Source organism: Tupaia chinensis, unplaced genomic scaffold (assembly GCF_000334495.1).
Source record: "Tupaia chinensis unplaced genomic scaffold, TupChi_1.0 Scaffold000117_2, whole genome shotgun sequence".
Classification (NCBI taxonomy): domain Eukaryota; kingdom Metazoa; phylum Chordata; class Mammalia; order Scandentia; family Tupaiidae; genus Tupaia; species Tupaia belangeri.
In genome coordinates, this window is record NW_006159583.1 from 7,194,881 (window position 1) to 7,216,669 (window position 21,789).

At 41.6% G+C, this 21,789-nt stretch overlaps 1 protein-coding gene across 1 annotated transcript in view; it reads right to left on the bottom strand.

The window, feature by feature from the left end:
* Window positions 1-665: 665 nt before the first annotated feature.
* SLC2A12 (solute carrier family 2 member 12) overlaps window positions 666-21,789 on the bottom strand; it is a 67,029-nt gene continuing 45,905 nt past the window's right edge. Inside the window, exons 3-5 of the mRNA XM_006144335.2 lie at window positions 21,522-21,644; window positions 18,497-18,629; window positions 666-2,646 (exon numbers count right to left, since the gene is read on the bottom strand). Coding sequence (XP_006144397.1) covers window positions 2,493-2,646; window positions 18,497-18,629; window positions 21,522-21,644 — 410 coding nt within the window. The 3' untranslated portion in view covers window positions 666-2,492. The remainder of the gene's footprint in view (window positions 2,647-18,496; window positions 18,630-21,521; window positions 21,645-21,789) is intronic.

A 21,789-nucleotide genomic window follows, 5' to 3' on the forward strand; every position in this document is an offset into this window, starting at 1 on the left:
CTAAACTCATACATACAGAGAATAAAGCTCGATGAAAGAATTATAGGCATACTGTTTTAAAACTTTGAGATTTTTCACTTAGTTTTAATTAACAGTGATTTCTTATTTTGTAGTGTTCTTATAAAAACAGAAATACAGACTTCAGGGGGTGGGAGGACATGATTATAGAGCCAAGATGCAGATCCAGGTAATACAACATTTTCAGTATTCAGATGATTGAAAATGGGATCGATGAGCAACTCGTCTAAATACCTTATCTGAAAAGGGCAGGAAAGACAGTTTGATTGGGTCTGGCTTCAGGGTTGCTGGGCGAGCATCACCTGGCAAAGTATCCATGGATGATCCACTAAATTTAACAAAGCTAGGAAGAAATGAGTGTATCTGATGTCTTCTGCTGGCTTTCCACAAGTACTGTAAATTTTTTATATAAATAAAGAGTGAATATATAAATACAAATTATAAGTATTTCCCCTTTTTTATTTTCAAAACCAAAAAACTTTATTGATATAGATGAGAATGGGTATTTGGTAAAAATTGGTTGAAGACAAAACGATTTAGCTACAGACCCAGGATTAAAAAAAAAAAAGAAGAATTAGAAGATTTAAGATACTGAAGTTGAAGTCACTAGTAATAAACCAGCTAGAGTTAGAAATAATTTTGGCCCATTTACGATGAATGGCAAAACCAAGAAACAACTAAAGTATATGTAGTGTTTGAATGTCAGTGGAAACGTAAAACAATTTTATTAAATATTATCTTACAATCGGTGTTGCTTGGCAAAGAAAAAGAGTTCTTATTGAAAAACCTGTCTTGATTTAAAAAAAAACAATCTCTGCGTATAATTCCACTGAATATTCATGACAGATTTTTTAATTGATGCTCTACAGAATACACATTCTTTTCTTTTTCCACACCAAACAAAAAAGTGCTCTAACTTGCATATATAATGTACCATGACAGAATTAAGACCTCAAATCTCCTTTTCTTTTAACTTCCCCATGCCGAATTAAGTTAGGTATATACTTTAGAACTAGGAATCAATCATTCTCCTGAGTCTCTGATATTACAATTTTACTATTGTTTACATAGGTTTATAGTCTTTACATTTTGTTATAAAGGAATGTAGTGGGTCGTGTACCCTGTTTCAAGCTGGGACATTTCCTTAGAGGCCAGTAGGGAAATTTCAAGCTAAATAAAAAGGGTTTGGGTGTTTGGATTTCCTTTTCTTTAGATTAATCATAGTTTTTAATTTCTTTCAAGTTAGGTTGTTTATGCTTTAAGTTTTTTGTGTGCCTTCTGTAGCTTATAATACTGGAAATTTAGTGGGTTACTGCTTAAGTGGTTCAAGATCCTTTATTGTAGATTTTCTAACATCACATCAAAATTCTATTGGTAAAATGCCTTATCAAGTCTTAACATTCAACTGGGGAAATATAGAAGAGAACAATCCAGAGAGAACAGTGAAGGAATTGTCTTGATATCTCAATGTCACATATGGTGTCTGCAGGCATTTGAAAGTCAGCATCAATTATAGCCTGTGTGCCATAGCCCGAGGTAGTGCTATTCCTGAGGAGTGCGAAGGATTGTGGGAGACTATGGATTGCTATAAGTTACTGTGAAAGCCTTACAAGGAGAGAATATTCATAGGCTTGACTTAATACCATAAACGTAATTGCTGAGAGATTTGGATAAATAACCTAATGTCCTGATTCCTTTTCTGATGTTTTAATAACAGCTACTTCTAAATAAATGTGGTCCCAGAATTTTTTTAATTGTCCTTTCTATTCATTAAGCAAACTAAAAAAAATAGAAAACTGCTTACATTTCTCAACTAGTACAGAATTTTCTTAAAATACTCTACAATACTAATATAAACTTCAGAAAAGTAGTCTATGTTGCATTAAATTGTAGTTCATAATTTGTAAAAGAAGCTGTGTAATCTTTAAACTTGTACTGTCGCTAGGAATTACCACTACAATCCTAGCCAGGACCCTATCCTAATCCAGAACGTTTGTGCAGTTGTTCACATAGTGTGTCTGGTTCTATTGTACACAAGACCCAGTGCAAATGGTATCTTAGAAGGCAAAAACTGTGAGCTTGTGTCCAGGCCACTTGTGAGACTGAATTGTAAAGCTGCTACTGGTCTTGTATACATATAGCTTAAGGCAAAGGTTGGTCTTATCGCTAAGACTCAGTTTTATGGTGGCTATTTTGTAAAAAGGTGTGCAAAGTGTTGAACAAACCATATCTTATGGTTTTTTTCTTTTTAATCTGATAATCTGCTCAGAATAAAAAAATAGATTGCTCAGGACCTTGTACCTTATCTACTTTTTGAGGTTCTTTTGGGAGAAGAAGGGACTGACTTTACAGTTTCAAGATACCCATTTAAAACCAGCTCCACGACACTGAAGGTACAACATGCCAGTGGCAAGTAGCCGTGGGTACAAAGACACCCTACTAATGTTCTTATGCCATATCAGAGTTTGAGGCCACTAGGTCTCTGGAGTAAGCTGCCGTAGTTGTCCCCTACCACACAACTTTTTACACTCCAAAAGTTGCTCTTGGGGTTTTCTTTTTTGAAGCTGTGTTGGCACTAATTCTTCTTTGTGATGACTCATAAAGCAAATGTTGTTTTTCACATAGTTCCTGAAAGAGAAAAGAAGCACTAATGAAAATGTCATTCTTCATTTACGGTAACAGAGAAAATATCAATATGCTAGTTATTATTTTTAAATCACTCAGGGGTTTTAATGTTTTAGCTATGCAAAGAAGACATGTTTGTCACGAAGCCCTGATGTATCATGAAATTCAGTGCAGAATTCTGGCAGTCTCTGGCAAAGGCTAAGATGGGTGTCTTCTCTGAACACAGTCAAAGCAGCTGTCTGTGCAGGGCATTCCAGGCAAGGGTGGTATTAGATACACAGAACAAGCAGAGATTTCATCCCAGATCCTAATCCATTTTATTCCTGTGTCTCAAACACCACCAGTGTGCCTATATTTACATCTACATATTCTGCTTTCTGCATTATCCCCTCACTCCTGTGTTAATAACTTTTCTGCAAGATTATTTCCATCAGCACAAAAATATGAATGATATTTAACCATTTAGGAAAAAAAAAAAGAATTGAGGGCCACCTTTGAACCTCTTTCCTTTTTTATATACCATTTCCTGTAATTACCCAGTAGTTAAGTGGCAGCAGTGTGCTGTCCTATGGTAGATGACCTGGATAGAGCAGAAGAAGACTTGCTGTCAAGGTGCTTTTACACACACACACACACACACACACACACACACTTTTTAGGTTTTTGACATAGGGAGTGTGTGCTCACTGGACAGACAGACTGAGGCAAAGTGAGAAATCACCCACTGCTGGGGGAATGGCCATGCTGCAATCCCTTCTCCTCCGTTCTCTTGGGATTTGGGGCATGCACACACACCCAGCATGATTTTCAAGCCACCAGATCTAGGTCTCGAGACGTGGTTGGCCACGCCTTAACCATGACCCCACCTGCTGGTCCCTCAAGGTGTTTATATTAATAGCAGAGACAAGCATATCTGCATATGATTTGAAGTAGTAAATGTGCTAATGAGGACAGTAGACAGGGCAAGGGAAAAGGAAGAAGTTGAGTGGGTAAAGGGGGACTATATTTATAGGTGACATCTTTCCAAAGTGTTTAGTCATGAAGTAGAATGAAATTGGAGAGGGAACCATGTGAAGAATTCCAGAAACAAAAGTAGAGACAGGAACATGGGGGTCTAGGGAATTTTTGTTTTTAAGGATCGGCAATATTGGAGTTTAGTGGGTGCGTGTGTGTGTGTGTGTTATGATAATCCCATAGACTGGGGAAGTTGATCAGTGCACACACAAGGGCATCTGCAACAATGCAGGTAATGAGGGCGTAGATATAGGTGAGTGGTAGGAAGATGAAGTGTTCACTGTTTTCTCAGTGAACTCAAAAGCAAAATCATTGGCAGACACTAAGGAAGTGAGAGAGAGCACTGAAGCTGGAGAAAGTATTAGTGTGACGTAATCATCTTGGAAAGTGGAAAGTTAACTCACCAGGGAGAGTTGACTGATTGCAGGGCATGCCTCAAGACCTAGTTGAGCTTTATGTTCATAAATTTAAAACATGACTGGTCAGCACAGTTGTGTGTTTTCCTTAGCCATGTTTAGCTCCTCAATGCAGGGCTAAAATAAGCTAAGTTGGTTTAATAGAGTTGCGGTTTCCTGAATGAAATGGAGAAGGGTAAAGGGAAAGGAGATAAGCACAAGGGTAAACTTGGGAGTGATTCAAGGAACCTAAGCAGTGTAAGGAAGTGGGAACATGGGTGATTGAGAAGCATTAGCTTCCAGGTCCTGGTGGGACTGAAAATGTGTTAAAATGCAGGTAGTCAGGAAAGTGAGCTGGACGGAGAGCAATCAGGGTGAGTGGGAGCGTTGCAAATGGAGCAGTGATTGCTAGTGACTGTCTAGGCTGTGGCCACCTGTTTGCTCCCCCTCACAGCAAGACTTAAGAAGTAGACTATAGGGCTGACCATGTAGCATAGCAGTTAAGCAGATTAAGAACTGCAAAGGAAGCCAGATCCCACGTGGCTGACCAGGGTTTGAGTCCCAGCCTTGAAAAACACATGCAGGGCATATGTGCATTCCCAGGATTCTGAGGGGATGGAGAATTGGCGAATAAAAAGGATTGTGGCATGACTAGACTCCATCGAAGACTATCTTCTGTCTGCTTCTCTCCACCTCTTTTCCTTCCATTTTCTCTCTCTCCCTTCTCTCTTTCTCCCTCTCTTTCTCTCTCTCTCCCCCTCTCTCTTGGGCACAAGCCCTCTGGAACACACACATACACACACACTCAGATCTACAGCTGATTCTTCATGTCCATTCTCTCAAACCTCTACAGCCAGCTCCTGTCCTCTTACTCCAGTGAGATGTGCCTGGCCAGCCTGTGGACGACTCTCTCCGTACGTGGCCTCTTCAGTCTTACTTTCCTGTAACACCTGTTTTGGCTTCACTGATGCTGTACTCTTCTGGCTTTCATCACTGTTGGCTCCCTTCCAGTCCTTTCTGATACTCCCTCTCCTTTGCTTGATCTCTAAATGTTGGCATGACCTAGGGTTGGTCTTGGACCTCATTCCCTTCTGTCAGCTGTCTGGCTAGATGCTCTCATCTGGTCCCATGGCTTCATCACTTTTGAGTGATGACCTCTCACCTTTGACTGTAACCCCAAGTGTCTCAAAATTACAGACTTAACAGATCCAGCTGTCTACTAATGATGTATCTATTTGATGTATAATGGACATCTCAAAATTAATACAGCCAAAATAGCTGTTACTACCAGAACCCAAAAATGCGGTCCTATTTCAGGCTTCTCTCTCACCATCTATCCAGTTGCTCCAACTAAAGCTTTAGGTGTCATCCTCACTATTTCATTGCCTTACTCCTATATCCAGTTCACATTCATATATTCATTCAACAGTTAGCTTCAGTTACGTGCCAAAGAATCATTCCAGTGGTTGGGAAACAACAGTTAATTAAAAATAAAAAATTCCCTGCCCTGAAGGAATTTAAGTGGAGTAAGAAGATATAGAAAACAACCAAGTAAAATAGAGAGTGTTTTGGCTTTGGTTAAAACTGAAGTAGGAAAGTCCATGCAGAGTTGGAGACAGGACTATAATTTTAAATAGGGTGACAGGAGAAGTCTGGAGGTGAAATGGTGAGACAGATGGATATCTAGAACTCTAGACAGAAAACACGTATAAAGACCTGAGTTTTGAGCGTGCCCTGGTGAGCTTGATACAGCAAACAGGCCTGTGTGGCTATGAGAGTGAAAGGGGGACAGTAGTTGGATACGGAGGGCTTAGAGGGCATGCTAACACATGGTAACTCTCTATGTAGAGAATTACTGGAAGACTTGAGCGAAAGAATGACTTGATTGTGTTTAAAGGGGTCACTACGGCAGCTATGCATAGATTGGACAGAGACAAGGGTGAAACAGGGACCAGGGAGCTGACTTATAGTAAAACAGGAAAGAGTTCATGGTGACTCAGATCAGGTGGTAGCAGTGAAGATGATCAGGCTCTGGACGTATTGTGAAATAAGAGTCAACCCAACTTGATACACTGTGTGCCGGGTGTGTGTGAGAGAGAGTAGATGTCAAGATTTGTGGCTAGAGCTGGTAGAAGAATAGCATTGGTATCAACTGAGTTTGATAAGACTGAGAATACAGCAGGTTTGGAGACAGCATGGGCTCAATTTAGGACATGATAAGCTTGAGGTATCTGTTAGAAATTTAATAAGAAATGCAAGCAGTTATATAGACATGGCTTGAATTTAAGAGAGAGATCTTAGCTAGAGACATGAATTTCCGAGTACCTCTCATACAGATAGTTTAAAATCCATACATGAGGTCAGTGGGTTGCTGAGGGTGATAGAGAAGTGACCAGAGAATGAAGCACTAGGGCATGCCAGCTTTGTGAGAGATGAGTGGAACTAGCAGAGGAAGCTGAAGAAGAAAGGCAGATAAGGTAGGAGACAGCCAGAAGGTGGGACCTCAAAGGCAGCAGAGTCAGTAGCTGGGGAAGGAGAACATAATCACCACAGCCAAATGCCGGAGATAGTCATTAAGGAAGTCTGAGATGAGGAATGAGAGCTGACCACGAAGTTTGGCAATGTGGTGGTCACAGGATATTAAAAAGAGCAATTTGAGAGTGGTGGATGTAAAAGTCTCAACAGAGCAGGTTCATGAGACAATGGGAAGACCAGAATTGATGACAATGATAGAATTGGCTCTTTAGAAAAACTTAGCTATAATTATTGGTAGTAGCAGAGAGGGCCAGCTTTGTGGCCTGGTGGCTAGAGCAGCTGGTTCCCACATGGTCAACCACCTGTTTGAGTCCTGAACCTGGCAGTTTCAGAAACACACCAGGCGCATGTGTGTATGTGCCCAAAACCCGAAAAAGGAGGGAGAACTGTAGAAGAGGTTGTGATGTGACTATTTCCCATAGGAGGTACTTTCTCTTTCCCCCTTCTCTGTCTCTGTTGCTCTCTGGCTAGAGCAAACGGATCTTGGGCACGCACGCACACGTGCCCGGCATCAGTTGAAGCCACTGGGTCCAAGACTCGAACCAAGTAGTTGGGAGTCCAGCAACATAGCCATTACGCCAACTACTCGTCCCATACCCCAACAATTTTTTAAAAAGATGAATAGCATCAGAGAAATGGGGCAAATGCTGGAGAGAAAAATAGCACCAGAAGACCTTTTGTAGAGGGGACAGATGGCATAGTGGTTATGTCACTGGACTTCCACATGGCTGACCACAGTTTGAGTCCCAGATCTGGTGGCTTGAAAATTATGCCAGGTGCCTGTGCATGTGTGCCCAGGATCTCAGGAGAAGGGATTGCAGCATAGCCATCCTCCCTGCAGGGTGATTGCTAACTTTCCCTCTCACTCTTTCTTTCTTTCTAGCAAACATACACACCCTATGACTAAAAACATTTTTTTAAATAAAACAGACCTTTTTTTAAAAAAAAGATGGGAAAAGAATCACAGCAGATTCCTATGCTGTTAAGTAGCAGAGAGGTGAAAGTACATGTGATTGCAGGGGTGAGCAGGGAGAATTTTTGCTGAATGAGCTGGAGAAGGGAGAGCAGAGAAGGCATGAAGGCGTTGGCCCCCACTGGGATGGCAGACTTCATACATGCAGCCTGACAGACGGGAGTGTGCTTGCAGACGTTGCAAACACTGATGTGTGGGTTGATGGGAAAGGTGGTGGAAGTTCCCTCCTGGTTATACCCATGCTCTCAGTGAAGTCAGAAGTGAGGCCCTCTGAGGGGAGTGAAGAGGTGAGGAGGTTTCAAAAAAAGCTGGAGGGACCAGCAGTTTGCGCAATGGCTATGTTGCTGGACTCCCATGTAGTCAACCGCGGTTTGAGTCCCGGACCCAGTGGCTTAAACTCATGCCGGGCACGTGTGCATGTGTGCCCAAGATCCCAAGAGGCAAATGGAGGAGAAGGGATTGCAGTGTGGCCATCCCCCCTGGGGGGTGATTTCTCGCTTTCTGTCTCTCTGTCTCTGTCTGTCTGGTGAGCACACACGCCCTATGGCAAAACTAAAAAAAAAAAAAAAAAAAAAAAGGGAGAAGCTGGTATGGAGCAGTTGTCTAGGGGAGAGGAAGCATCAATGGACGAAGGACATATCTGATTGTCAGGCAACTGTGAGGCCACTTGAGGTCAGTGACTGGGACTGAAAATGAGACCCAGCACTATGCATGTGACTTTCTCAGGCCCACCCGGCAGCTGACTGCAGAGCTCACTCAGGTTGCCTTCAGATGTGCACCTCATCAGTGCCGGCTTCAAATGTTCTAGTGCTGCTTCCTTGTACCTAGAGCAAAACTTGCTCTGCCCGCAGAGGCTCTCCTCTAGCCTCTACCTACTCCCTAGCTTAATCTCAAAGATTTTAGCTTTCTAGGTATCTTTCCATTCCTGCAACAGATTGAGCATGTTTCTGATTTAGCCAGTGCACTCGCTGCCTGTTCTCTCTGCCTGAATTCTTTGCCCTCTGTCTTCTCAGGATTGTTCCTCTATTATCTCCCACATTTTGTCTTAAATGTTATCTCCCAGACTAACTTTCTCAGATCACCCAATCCATAGCAGCCACCATTCACTTACAATCTAACCAGCATATTTTAATTCTTATGGCAGCTTTACTTGCCAAGAATGTCACAGAGCCCGATCAGTGCCTGGCACTTAGTAGAAGCTTCATAAATATTTACTCAGTAAATGTACTTGGATGAATGAATGCATAAGTGGCCACATCAAATGAACTTCTAAAATGTAAGCCTCGGAACTGAAATATTTACAAAACTTTAACTCGTTTGTTTTCTCTGTTTGTTTCAACTTAAGCTGGTGAAAAGAATAAATAGAAATCATAGTTGAAACAGCAAATATGGTGAACATCCCACTTTGAGTTTGTAGCTGGGAGGGCCAAAGTTCAAAATAAAATCCTTTCAAATTACATTATTACAGAAATCTTTCCGAACTCTCAACTGAGTCACTGTTAATAAGAAACTTGGCATCCTTGGAAGAATGTGTATTCTCAGCTTTGTAGAAATTGGGATAGAAGACCCCAGCTCTAAATATGAGAGGAAAATCTTATACATTTGTAGTAGCTAATTGGAAGTTAATCTGATATTATAAATAGTTACACATTTGTAATAGCTAATTGGAAGTTAATCTGATATTATAAACAGTTTTCTCTTTTTTAGAGATTTTTTGCTATAGGGTGTGTGTGCTTGCCAGAGAGACAGAGAAAGTGAGATATCACCCCCCAAGAGGGGATTACCATGTTGCAATCCCTTCTCCATTCTTCTTTGGGAATCTTGGGCACACACACACACACACACACACACACACACACGTGCCCGGTGTAAGTTTTAAGCCTCTGGGTCCAGGACTCAAATCGCAGTCGACTATGTGGTGACATAACCATTATACCATCTGCTGGTTCCAATACTTTTCTTTCTTTCTTTTTTTCTTTTTTTTTTTTTTTTGGAGAGGTTTTTGCTATAGGGTGTGCGTGCTCGCCGGATAGACAGAGAGAGACAGAAAGCGAGAAATCACCCCCCAGTGGGGGATGGCCACGCTACAATCCCTTCTCCATTCTCCTCTCAGGATCTTGGGAATACACGCACATGCGCCAGGCGTGAGTTTAAGCCACCAGGTCTGGGACTCGAACCGCGATCGACTACTTGGGAGTCCAGTGACATGGCCATTATGCTAACTGCTGGTCCCAAATACTTTTCTTTCTTAATTAAAGGAAAATTCATTGGGGTTTATATATCAGGATTGTTTCCCTGTTTCATCCCTTTCGGTGATGAAAGTTGATTCATTTTAAGTATTTACTTTTTTTTTTTTTTTAATTTTGCTATAGGGCACATAGGCTCACCAGAGAAAGAGAGAGAAAAAGGGAAAGTGAGAAAGCAAGCTACCAGGCCTGGGACTTGAACCACAATTGGCCCTGTGGGAGTTCAATGCCTTCTCTACTAGGCTGCATGCTGGCCTTAGTTCATTGTTTTATTGACTTGTAAATTTGTAATCTCTCCCTTGCCTCAGCAGTGTCCTTCCTCAGTCTTCCAGTTCACTTAAGCTTTGGTGTACCATTCTAGCAAATTCAGTGGGCTTCCACCACCCCACATTTCCTTAGCTAATTTGATAATATTTTAATATCCCTGTTTTATTTCTGTCTCTGACTTTTCTGTCCCATAAGCCTTGTTTAACATACATATCTTATACAACTTTCGGTCACTTTACATCACTTAGGCTGCTTAATTACATTTTCGTTAATGGGGAAAGAATTTTAAATAATTTTATAATCCTTTACCAACATACTATTTCATGCCAAGAAAAGCCCCCTTGCTCTCTCATAATACATAAATGGGAATTAGCCAAGACCTTTTAAGTTTTTTAATTTCATCCATGAAACAGAGCAACAGGCACCCCTACAAGGTCTTCATGCCACAATAATCCCCCTACCCTTAGCCTGCTAGAATTACTGGCCCACCCGTAAGTGTCTAGCATATGCAGGGAAACCTCCGGACACAAACCCAGGACCTTCCCATGTGTCTTCACCATCAAGGAGCTGCACGAGCTCAGCCTGCTAAGCCAAGCTGTTCTGTTTTTCAATGCCAGAGAGCACATGCACGGGCATGAGAAGGAAAGAGAAAGACAGAAAGCAGCCCTCAACGTGACCATCCCCCCTGGGGGGTGATTTCTCGCTTTCTGTCTCTATGTCTCTCTCTGTCTGTCTGGCGAGTGCACGCGCCGTATAACGAAAACCTCTTAAAAAAAAAAAAAAAGAAAGCAGCCCTCAACGTGACCATCCCCCCTGGGGGGGGATTTCTCGCTTTCTGTCTCTATGTCTCTCTCTGTCTGTCTGGCGAGTGCACGCGCCGTATAACGAAAACCTCTTAAAAAAAAAAAAAAAGAAAGCAGCCCTCAACGTGACCATCCCCCCTGGGGGGGGATTTCTCGCTTTCTGTCTCTATGTCTCTCTCTGTCTGTCTGGCGAGTGCACGCGCCGTATAACGAAAACCTCTTAAAAAAAAAAAAAAAAGAAAGCAGCCCTCAATTGGGACTGGCCATGCTGCAGTCCTTTTTCCTTCAGTTCTCTATCCTTGCATCCTTGCATGATCCTGGGCACACACATGTACCCAGCATGACTTTCTTTTTTTTTTTTTTCAAGAGAGATTTTTGTCATAGGGTGTGTGCACTTGCTGGAGAGACAGAGAGAGATAGAAGGTGAGAAGTCACCCTCCTCCAGGGGGGGATGTCCATGCTGTCATTCTTTCTCTTTCATTCTCCTCACAGAATTTTAGGCATGCACGCACACACACCTGATGTGAGTTTCAAGCCACTGGGTCTGGGACTTGAACCACAGTCAGCCATGTGGAAGTCCAATATCTTAACCACTGTGCCACCTACTGCCCCCTCTCCCAGCATGTTTTTCATGCCAACAGAGCTGGGACTCAAACCCTCGTAGGCCATGCAGGATGAGGCATCCCTGGTCCTGTACTACAGAACTGGTTCCGAACCAAGCTTTCTAAAAGGAACTTTTCCCTTCTGCCTTTAAAATACAAAATGGGGCCCAGCCACAACAGCTCAGATGGTAGGGTACAGCTGAGTGATGCTGGAGACCATCTGATTCTCCTCCCAGATCTACCTGAGCACACTGGGAGAGCTCACAGGTGTGCCCACGATTCTGACTGGCCACAGAGCTCAGAGACTATCACAGCAGGAAGACCCTGCTGAGGTATACTCCTGCCCCTACCACCTACATTTAAAAAATAAAAGGCAGGATTGTTCATGGCAAACAATTTATTTATTCTTTTATTTTTTTTTAATTTTGCTATAGGGCATGTGAGCTCACGAGAGACAGAGAGAGAGAGAGAGAGAAAGCAAGCTACCAGGCCCAGGACTTGAACTGCAATTGGCCCTGTGGGTGTTCAGTGCCTTATCTGCTTTATGCTACCTGCTGGCACTGGTTTTATTGTTTTGTTGACTTCTAAATTTGTAATTTTTCCCTTACCTCAGCAGTGTCCTTTCTCAATCTTCCAGTTCACTTCAGCTTTGGTGTACCATTCTAGCAAATTCCATGGGCTTCCACCACCTGATGTGAGTTTCAAGCCACTGGGTCTGGGACTTGAACCACAGTCAGCCATGTGGAAGTCCAATATCTTAACCACTGTGCCACCTACTGCCCCCTCTCCCAGCATGTTTTTCATGCCAACAGAGCTGGGACTCAAACCCTCGTAGGCCATGCAGGATGAGGCATCCCTGGTCCTGTACTACAGAACTGGTTCCGAACCAAGCTTTCTAAAAGGAACTTTTCCCTTCTGCCTTTAAAATACAAAATGGGGCCCAGCCACAACAGCTCAGATGGTAGGGTACAGCTGAGTGATGCTGGAGACCATCTGATTCTCCTCCCAGATCTACCTGAGCACACTGGGAGAGCTCACAGGTGTGCCCACGATTCTGACTGGCCACAGAGCTCAGAGACTATCACAGCAGGAAGACCCTGCTGAGGTATACTCCTGCCCCTACCACCTACATTTAAAAAATAAAAGGCAGGATTGTTCATGGCAAACAATTTATTTATTCTTTTATTTTTTTTTAATTTTGCTATAGGGCATGTGAGCTCACGAGAGACAGAGAGAGAGAGAGAGAGAAAGCAAGCTACCAGGCCCAGGACTTGAACTGCAATTGGCCCTGTGGGTGTTCAGTGCCTTATCTGCTTTATGCTACCTGCTGGCACTGGTTTTATTGTTTTGTTGACTTCTAAATTTGTAATTTTTCCCTTACCTCAGCAGTGTCCTTTCTCAATCTTCCAGTTCACTTCAGCTTTGGTGTACCATTCTAGCAAATTCCATGGGCTTCCACCATCCCACATTTCCTTAGCTAATTTGATAATCTTTTAATACCACTATTTTATTTTCTGTCTCTGACATTTATGTCCCAAAAACCTTGTTTAACATACATATCTCATACACCTTTTGGTCACTTTACATCACTTTTTATAATTCTCTGCACCAGTGCCCACATCTGTTTTTGTTTTCCAATACAGACCTTAGTACTTGTGTAGCCTATGTAGGGGTCCATAGTACCTTTAGCTTTTGGTCCTCACCTAATTTGCACTTCTTAACTATCTTACAGAGGGTCTGAATTTAAGTTGGAGTGATAAGTTTGACCCTTCACAAGTATAGAAGGGTGATTCTTCCAAAGACAGAAGTCAGAACTTTCCAGTTTAGACAGATTCTTTCCCTTCTCTGAAATCTGAATGAATAAGTTTTGTTGAGTTTTAAATTCCCACATTACATGCTGTCTTGCCATTTAGTTTGTTTATGAGAGCGAGTGAGAGAGAACAGAGAGGTATTTTTGACAGGGTCTTGCCACATCGCGGCCCTCCTGCAGCAGCCTCACAGCTAGCTAGGGCCATAGGTGTGTTCCTGCCCTGCTCAGGTTGGGCCTGGAACTGAACCAGTCCTTCCGTGTAGCCTCAGTCTTTGCCCAGCAACACTATCGTGCTCGTACCACCATGGCTGGGCCACCTAAAATTTGTCTGTCTGTCATATGGTGCATGTGCTAGCCAGAGGGACAGATATAGACAGAGAGAAAGGGAGAATGAGAAATTACTCCTGAGGGGCCATGGCCACCACGCTACAGTCCCTTCTCCACCATTTTTCTCTTGGGATTTTGAGAACTCACGTACATGTGCCCAGTGTGATTTTCAAACTGACAGGTCTGGTACTCCAACCACAGTCTGCTACGTGGGAGTTCAGTACCTTAACGCCCATGCTGCCTGCTGGCTCCTAATATGTTCTTTTCAAATTCCTTTTTCTGAAAACCCACTAGTTAGAAAGAGTTGAAGTTCTTTAATTTTTAAAATTTGGTTTATAATTCCTACATTCTGACAACCCCATATGAAAGACAGATTTGAGGATTTCTTAATCTTAGCTCAGACAGAGCATTCAGCTTTCAAGTAAGACTTTTTTAAGAGTATAATAGGGAGTAATAATAAAGTAGGCCCTTAGTTTTGCACCATTGATTTATTACAATTTTTCCCTGCCTCTGTTTCTCTCTCTCTTTTAGTAGTGTTCACAAGGATTTTAACCAAACTATTTTTAAAGGAATTTTCTTCCCTGAGTTAGTAGATGGGTAATTGTAAAGTGCATATACACAAGGTGTACTTTCCACGAAGTCAATGAAACCAATCATTAAATCGAACATAAAGCTAGGCATTGTAGAGGTTCTACAAGAAAGATAACGGATGGAGCATTCCTGAAAACAAAAGCCTTATAAATTAGTTAAAGAGGTGAAACCACAAAAGTGCTAGCTAATAAGGCAGAACGGAAGAGAAGTGGTCTAGAAAATACTGGAAATCCTGGAAAGAGAATGAACACTTTCCAGGGATCTAGGTACTCAGGGCTTGAAGGATTTACGTTGACTCTTAAGGTGTGAGCATGGAGGGCTAAATCTGCAAAGATACCTGTAACACAGGAGTGGAGAAAGAAATGAGGGAAGAGTGAAAGGCTGAAGGCGGTCTGGGGAAGAAGATTGTTTCATAGGAGTTAAAGAGAATTCAAGAAAAAAGGGCATGTGTGGTAGATTACAGATGGTCAAAAGTTACTTGCTCCTTGTCCCATCAAGACAGTAAGTCTATTTCTATACCCCTTGAATCTGGACTGGTCTTGGAACTTTGGTATTGACAATCAGTAGTGGTGGAAATGATCCCATGGGAATTCCAGAATGTAAATCTCAAGTAGTTTGCACCTTCTGCCTTCAGTCTCTTGGGGCGCTTCCCTGAGTCAGACTTGTGAGGGAGCTGCCTTTGCCTCCTGCAGGATGAGAAGCCATGTGGAAGAGAATGAAGCTCCCTACTGCCTGATGGCATCTACTGCCACCCATGTGGTTACTCACCTTGCAGTCCAGCTGGCCCTCTTGCCTTTATACCAAAACAAAACAAAACAAAACAAAACAAAACAAAACAAAACAAAAAGACAAGCAAAGACAAGCAAAGAAAATGTTCTTTTCAGCCATTACATTTGGGATGGTTTGTTACACAGTGATAGCTAACTAACTGATGCAACATAGGCAAAAGAGAAAAAAACAAAGGAAGATCAATCTATTTGGATGTCATTGTGTCCTGGCATCTTTGTTCAGAAAAAAGCCTGAATCTGTCAAGAGCGTTGCCAATTTACAGATGCACACATTGAGTTATCAAAGACTAAGGCCATTAATGTTTTGAATTGTGTAGTTGTAATTAATAGTCTTGTTCAGATTTTATGCTTGCCAAAAAAATTCTCTCATTTGACTTTGACTTGCATAGAACCAGGCAATGCACCTGTCAGGTCCACAGTATATCCTTTCTTCTTGACAGTTATGTTTCTCATTGTTAATGAATCATTTTCATTTTCATTTTTTAAAATTTCTTTTTAGAAGGTTTTACCTTAGTACATGTGCATTCACCAGAGAGAGAGAGGCAGACACAGTGAGAAGGAAAGTGGGAAGACATCCCCCAAAGAGGATGGCCATGCCGCAATTCCTTCTCCCTCCTCCTCCTAGGATCCTGGGCATGCATGCACATGTGCCCTGCATGATTTTCAAGCCACCAGGTCCAGACTCAAGTCACTGGGTCTGGACTGAACCACAGTCAACCACGTGGGAATCCAGCAACATAACCACTATGCCATCTGATGGTCCCTTATTTTTATTTTTTAAAAACAGGAACTCACCTGTATCAAACAAAAATTAACCTTATAATTTTATACTTACCTAATGGCTTGAACTGAGAAATATTTATTTCTACTTACTAACATAAAATGTTTTTTTAAAACTTAAGACCTTTAAACATGTATAAAGTACAAAGTGAAAAAATTTCACAATCCTACTAATGATACTCTCTAATCAACCAGGATTAACAGTAGTCTGGCCAATATAAATATAAATATACAAGAGGTGTTTTAAATTTTCATGGGAAAAAAATGAATATTATGAAAAAAAACCATGATGGATTTCAAATTTTTTTGCACCAAAATTAACTCATATTTTAATTCCATTCTCCATGAACTTTTTGAAGTCTCCTCATGTATGCAAATACATACCTACCATCAATTTACCTGTCAGCTTTATTCTTCCTTCAGATAAAAGCAGAATTACTTTGCCTACAGCTTCTGTAATCATATTGCTACATTGGGTTGCCAGAAAAGCCATGACGTACTTTTTCGGTTTCTCTATGCAAAAATGCATCATGACTTTTCCAACCACCCAGTAATTCTCTCTAGTGTCTTACAAGTATTTATAAAATTAAAATCACGAACTATGAAAATGCAGTTTCTTGTCATTATGTTAAAACCCAAGAACAAGTATTCCTGCATTTCTTTTCTTCTCTTTTCCTTTTTATGTTTTTGCCCTAGGGCATGTGCACTCACTGAAGAGAGACAGAGAGAAGGAAAGTGAGAAATCCCTCCCCCCCTCAGGAAGGATAGCCAGCCATAATCCTTTCTTTTCCATTTCCCTCTTATAATTTTGGACCCACATGCACACTTGCATACAAGCCAGGTGTGATTTTCAAGTTGCTGGGTCTGGGACTCAAACTATGGCTGGTCATGTGAGAATACAGTGCCTTAACCACCATGCCACCTGCTGGCCCCCATCCCTACATCTCTAAGTGAAATGATTTAATCTTAATCCTAGGAAGAGTAACAAATTATTGATACCTATTCATCTCTTCCCCCAAGGCACAGTTTTGTCAATTAGAGTTACTACAATAGAAGAAAAGGGGAGGTAGACATAGCCACTTCTCACTTAGGTTGTTTAACAAAGCTTCCATGTGAAACTTATTTAGCACTTTTTAACATGCCTATTCATATAAGAAATTTTATCTTGTATGTAAGATAAGATCTCTCTTTAAATTACCTTGAGTGAGCTATACTTAGGACAATTGATGTTGCAGCCCAAGAGTTTTCCAGCTGCAGCTTTTGTTTCAGAGAGATTTTTTTCCTATAGGGCACGTGCACTTTGTTAGAGAGACAGAAAGTAAGAAATCACTCCTCAGGGGAGATGGCCATGCCACACTCCTTTCTCCTCCATTCTTCCCTTTGGATTTTGGGCACCCATGCACATATACTTGGTGTGAGGGACTCAAATCATGGCCAACTACATGAGTCCAGCAACATAACCATTATGCCATCTGCTGGTCCCCTGCTAACTGTAGCTTTAGTAAGTGTTTAAAGCTCCAATAGAGATGGCACAAGTCTGATAGAGACAACCAGACTAGGGCCCACAGACCTGGTCTAAGGTGACCATTATGTCTTAGGACGTACTCAAAAACCTCACACAAAATCTGTGTAGAAAAGCTAGATAGCTAGAAGCTCTGTGGTCATTGATGGAAAGAGTTGTAAAAACTAAGAAAAGGACCAAAGAATGTAATTTTCCCTAAAATATAAGTCTGGAGTTGAATATTATATCCCCAAATTTAATTAGGAAGATCAAACCACAACAGAAGATAGATTAAGTACATGAACTGGTGAAACAGCATTTTATGACTTTTGACTAAAACATTGCCAATTTTCTTCTAGGCTTTGTTTTCTGGTTTTAGGGATTTTTGTCTTTTCTTGAGCTGCTGATAGGTTCATGTACCCACTAATTTGAACAAAATCCTAACCTGTTTCCTGGCTTTAAGTTTTAAGCAAAATTCCTTAGCGGTTTTTTTTTTTATTTATTAAAACTAAAACAGCTTTTCTTGAAATTAAAAAAATACATTTAAAATACCTATTTAATGACCATAGTAAGCTATGTAGCATCAGCTAGGTGCTACCTTATAGTATATTCATTCTACTCAGAGTTTCACACCTAAAGTCAGACACGTATTCACAGATATGTATATACCAGCTGAACTTGCTGTTGAAAGTAGTTAGATTAATTCAGAAATTTTGTGAATCAATAAAATATGAGAAAAAAAAGGAGTGGAAAACAAATGTAGTCACTTGAGATAGTATAGGAAGAAGGTGGGAAATGGCAGAGGGTGAGAAATAGGGGTAAAATACACACACACACACACACACACACACACACACACATATGAAACTAGAAATGGAAAATTATTGATGGTAACATGTATGATTAAGCCACTCTGCAGTGTATTCTGGATGGGAAATCACATTTTGTATGCTGTGACAATGCTCAGGAAATGAAGGTAAATTAATTAATTAAAAAATGTTTCAAAAAAAATAAAAAGATTCACTGATGGGGAAACAATGGTTACTCTGCTTCGGATGAATCACCCACATTAAAGACTAGGCAGGAAAACTATGCATGGAGACAAGGTCTTACACCAAAGGGAATAACCAAAACATCTTCAGATATTACTACTTAGCTGTATATGAAAGCTGCTGCTCTGACCAGAGTATTGCTGAGAAAACCCATGCACATAATACTTACGCTTTTGCTAGCTCCATTGATATTTGTTCCAAAGAACATCCCTTCGTCTCAGGTATAAACACAACAATGAAGGCCAGAGACGCTAGACTCATGATTGTATATATAAAGCACACCCACGACAGGCCAATGAGGTCTATAAAGGACAAAAGGAATCGATTAGAAATGTGTTTTGTGTTGCCTTGATCCTGTTTGTGAACTCGGTGGGAGTTTTTAATGACATATTTGTACAGATGGACTTTTCTTGCAATGAGGTCACCTTTCTTTACTCTGATTTGAATAAATCGTTTCATGTTGGCATTATTTCATCACTTTGGAATAGCTGGCAGTTTATTCATAGTGTTGCTTCTGGGCTCAAAGAAAAAGGTGATAATGGGCAAGGAAAGACATCAGCTTGCTGCAATGTCTCGGCAAAGAAGCAGGATCCCCCAAGAACTCTGCGGTATTCACCTGCCAACCTTGTTTTCCCTCTGATCACTTCCAGCCAAAGATAGAGCCCCCTTGTAGTCACTGACCAAGCTCAAGGTACATTCACTGGCCAGGGGTGGCCCCGTGCACTTATATCTGCATTGGCATTGTGTTAGCTCAGCTCCAGAAAGTCCAGCATGCAGGCAGTAGTGACAAGGGAGCTGGTTCTTTTGGAACATAGACGGGATCCACTGCAGGCAAGTTTGCAAATAGCCGATAACAGCTGCAGTCACAAGCCAAGGCAGGTCAGACAGGAAAGTTGACTGAGTTTTTTGTAAATGCTGTAAATGCAGCAACAGAAAGCATCCAAGTGTAGAAACCACTTGTCAGTGAGCTGTGCTGAGATGAAAAGAAGCAGGAAGAAGGTTCTTTTAGTGATTTTAATTTAACCCCCATCTCTGCTTTTCTCGCTGTCCACAAGGGTTCTGCCCAACTGATTGATTAATAAAGTGCCAGCAGGTGGCATAGTAGTTAAGTCACTGGACTCCCACATGGTTGACTGCGGTTCGAGTTCTGGATCCAGTGGCTTAAAACTCATGCTGGGTGCATGTATGTATGTGGCCAAAATCCTGGGAGGAGAATGGAAAAGAAGGGACTGGGACATGGTCATCCTCCCTGGCAGGGAGGGGGCTATTTCTCACTTTCTGTCTTTCTGCCTCTCTGGAGAGTGCGAGGGCCCTACAGTAAAAATCTCTCCAAGAATAGTAAGTAAAATAAAGTGCTTGTAGAATTGGTCCATTTTCCCACTTTAAGGCATAAAACTCCAATACAGGAATTATAAAAATCCCAAAAATCTCATTAAACTTGTCCCCAGTTCTCTCAGAGCAGTTGCCTAACAGAGAACTCACCACTTGACAAAGCTGCTCACAGGCTTGAGAGACAGTTCTCTTTGTTAAAACGTTATTCCTTCCTCAGAGCCTAAGTTGCCTTTCAGGGGTTCTGTGTGGGTGTGGACATGATGCACGTTGAATCAGCTCTCCCCACCCCTTCTTCATGACAGTGATTCAGAATATCCAAATGCACCCAATCTCTTCCTTAACTATCCTCTTGTGAAAGCCAAACATTCTCGTCTATTCCACCAGTTCTTCCCGAGCACAGGTTACGTTATATGCATTCCTTATGTGGGTCATCTGCCTTGGGGTGGACACACAATTTTTAAACAATCTCCTCAAAATATTTGACTCAGAGCTGAATGCAGTATTGCAGCTGTGTGGTGATTACTGCAGTGTTTGTCTGTCTGGAATGCCTTACTGATGTGGCCATGACTGCCAAAAAATGGATCCAAGGGTGGGACCAGCAGATGGCATAATGGTTATGTTGCTGGACTCTCACATGGTTGACCACGGTTTGAATCCCAGACCTGGTAGCATAAAACTCATGCCAGGCGCATGTGTATGCGTGCCCAAAATCCCAAGAGGAGAATGAAGGGATTGCAGTGTGGCCATCCCCTGGGTAGTGATTTTTCACTTTCTGTTTCTTTGTCTCTCCAGTGAGCGCACGTGCCCTCTAGCAAGAATCTCATATATATATATACACACACACACACACACACACACATATATATATATATATACACACACATATATCTATCAAGAAAACGGATCTAAGGGCTTTCTGGTCATGTCTTTTAGATCTCTCTAGTCTATGCTTGTAGCACTGTTTTTCAAAAAGTAGAGAATTTCAAGTATTCAAATTAAATGTCATCTCAAGGACTTAGATCATTCCAGGCTTTCTCTCTCTCTTTTTTTCTAAAGTGGGTCTGTTTTCCTAACATTTGTTCTAAAAGCCAATGTAGGAGAACTTCTGACTGCTCATTAGCTCATATATTAACTAACCTTTCTGGGGGAGACTTTATCATCTTTTTTTTAAAAAGAATTATTTAATTTTATTTATTATTATTATTATTTAATTTGACCAGAGATAGACAGAGAAAGAGAGGGTAAACATGAAAGCAAGCTGCCAGGTCCAGGACTCAAACCAAGGTCAGCCACATGGGAGTCCAGCACCCCAACCACCATGCCACCCACCAGCCCCGGTCATCTTTTTTATCCCTCATCATTTCCATTCTTTCTTTTGTGTTCCTTTTTCTCTATACCCCACTGTAGGTGAAAGAGAGAAGTGTGTGTATGTGTGTGTGTATGCACACATGCATGTGTGAAGGCAAAGGGCACCTCTCCATGTATGTAATCTCAGGAGAGGTTTAGTCAATGCTAACAACCAGTTTTTTCTGTTTTTGTTTTTTTTTTTTTTCAATCAATATGGTTATATTTTGGGGAATGTCTTCTCTTTTAGAGGTCCATGCTGAAATTTTACACACAAAATGACATTCTGTGTGCAATATGACTCAAAGTAATTTGGCCGGGAGAAGAGCAAGGGGGATTATAAATACAATACGATTGAAAACTGCTATCGGGTGATGGGCACCTCAGCTTCATCGCTATTCTCTTTACTTCTGAGTATGTTCTAAAATGGCCACGAAACGATGCTTCTGAGGTGAGCGTGCTTCTGAAATATGTGTAGTCAGAGGACAAAAGATATTTGAGAAAAACAGAGCTCTTACCGGTCACAGTCAAAAACGTCAGCGAGATGAGGAGATTGATACCCCAGTTCATGCTAGAAGTTAAAGCCATGGCGCGTCCTCGAATCCCAGCAGGAAAAATCTCACTGAGCACCAGCCAGGGCACTAGGAGAATCAGCAGAGTGGATGGGTGAGGAGGGAGCACAGTTAGCAAAAACCCCTTGAAACTAAGCCAGCTCAGGGATCCATCTCTGCCCTTAGTCTGGCCTGGGGTCTTGGATTTTCAGTGGGGGACAGGGGCTTCTCCTAC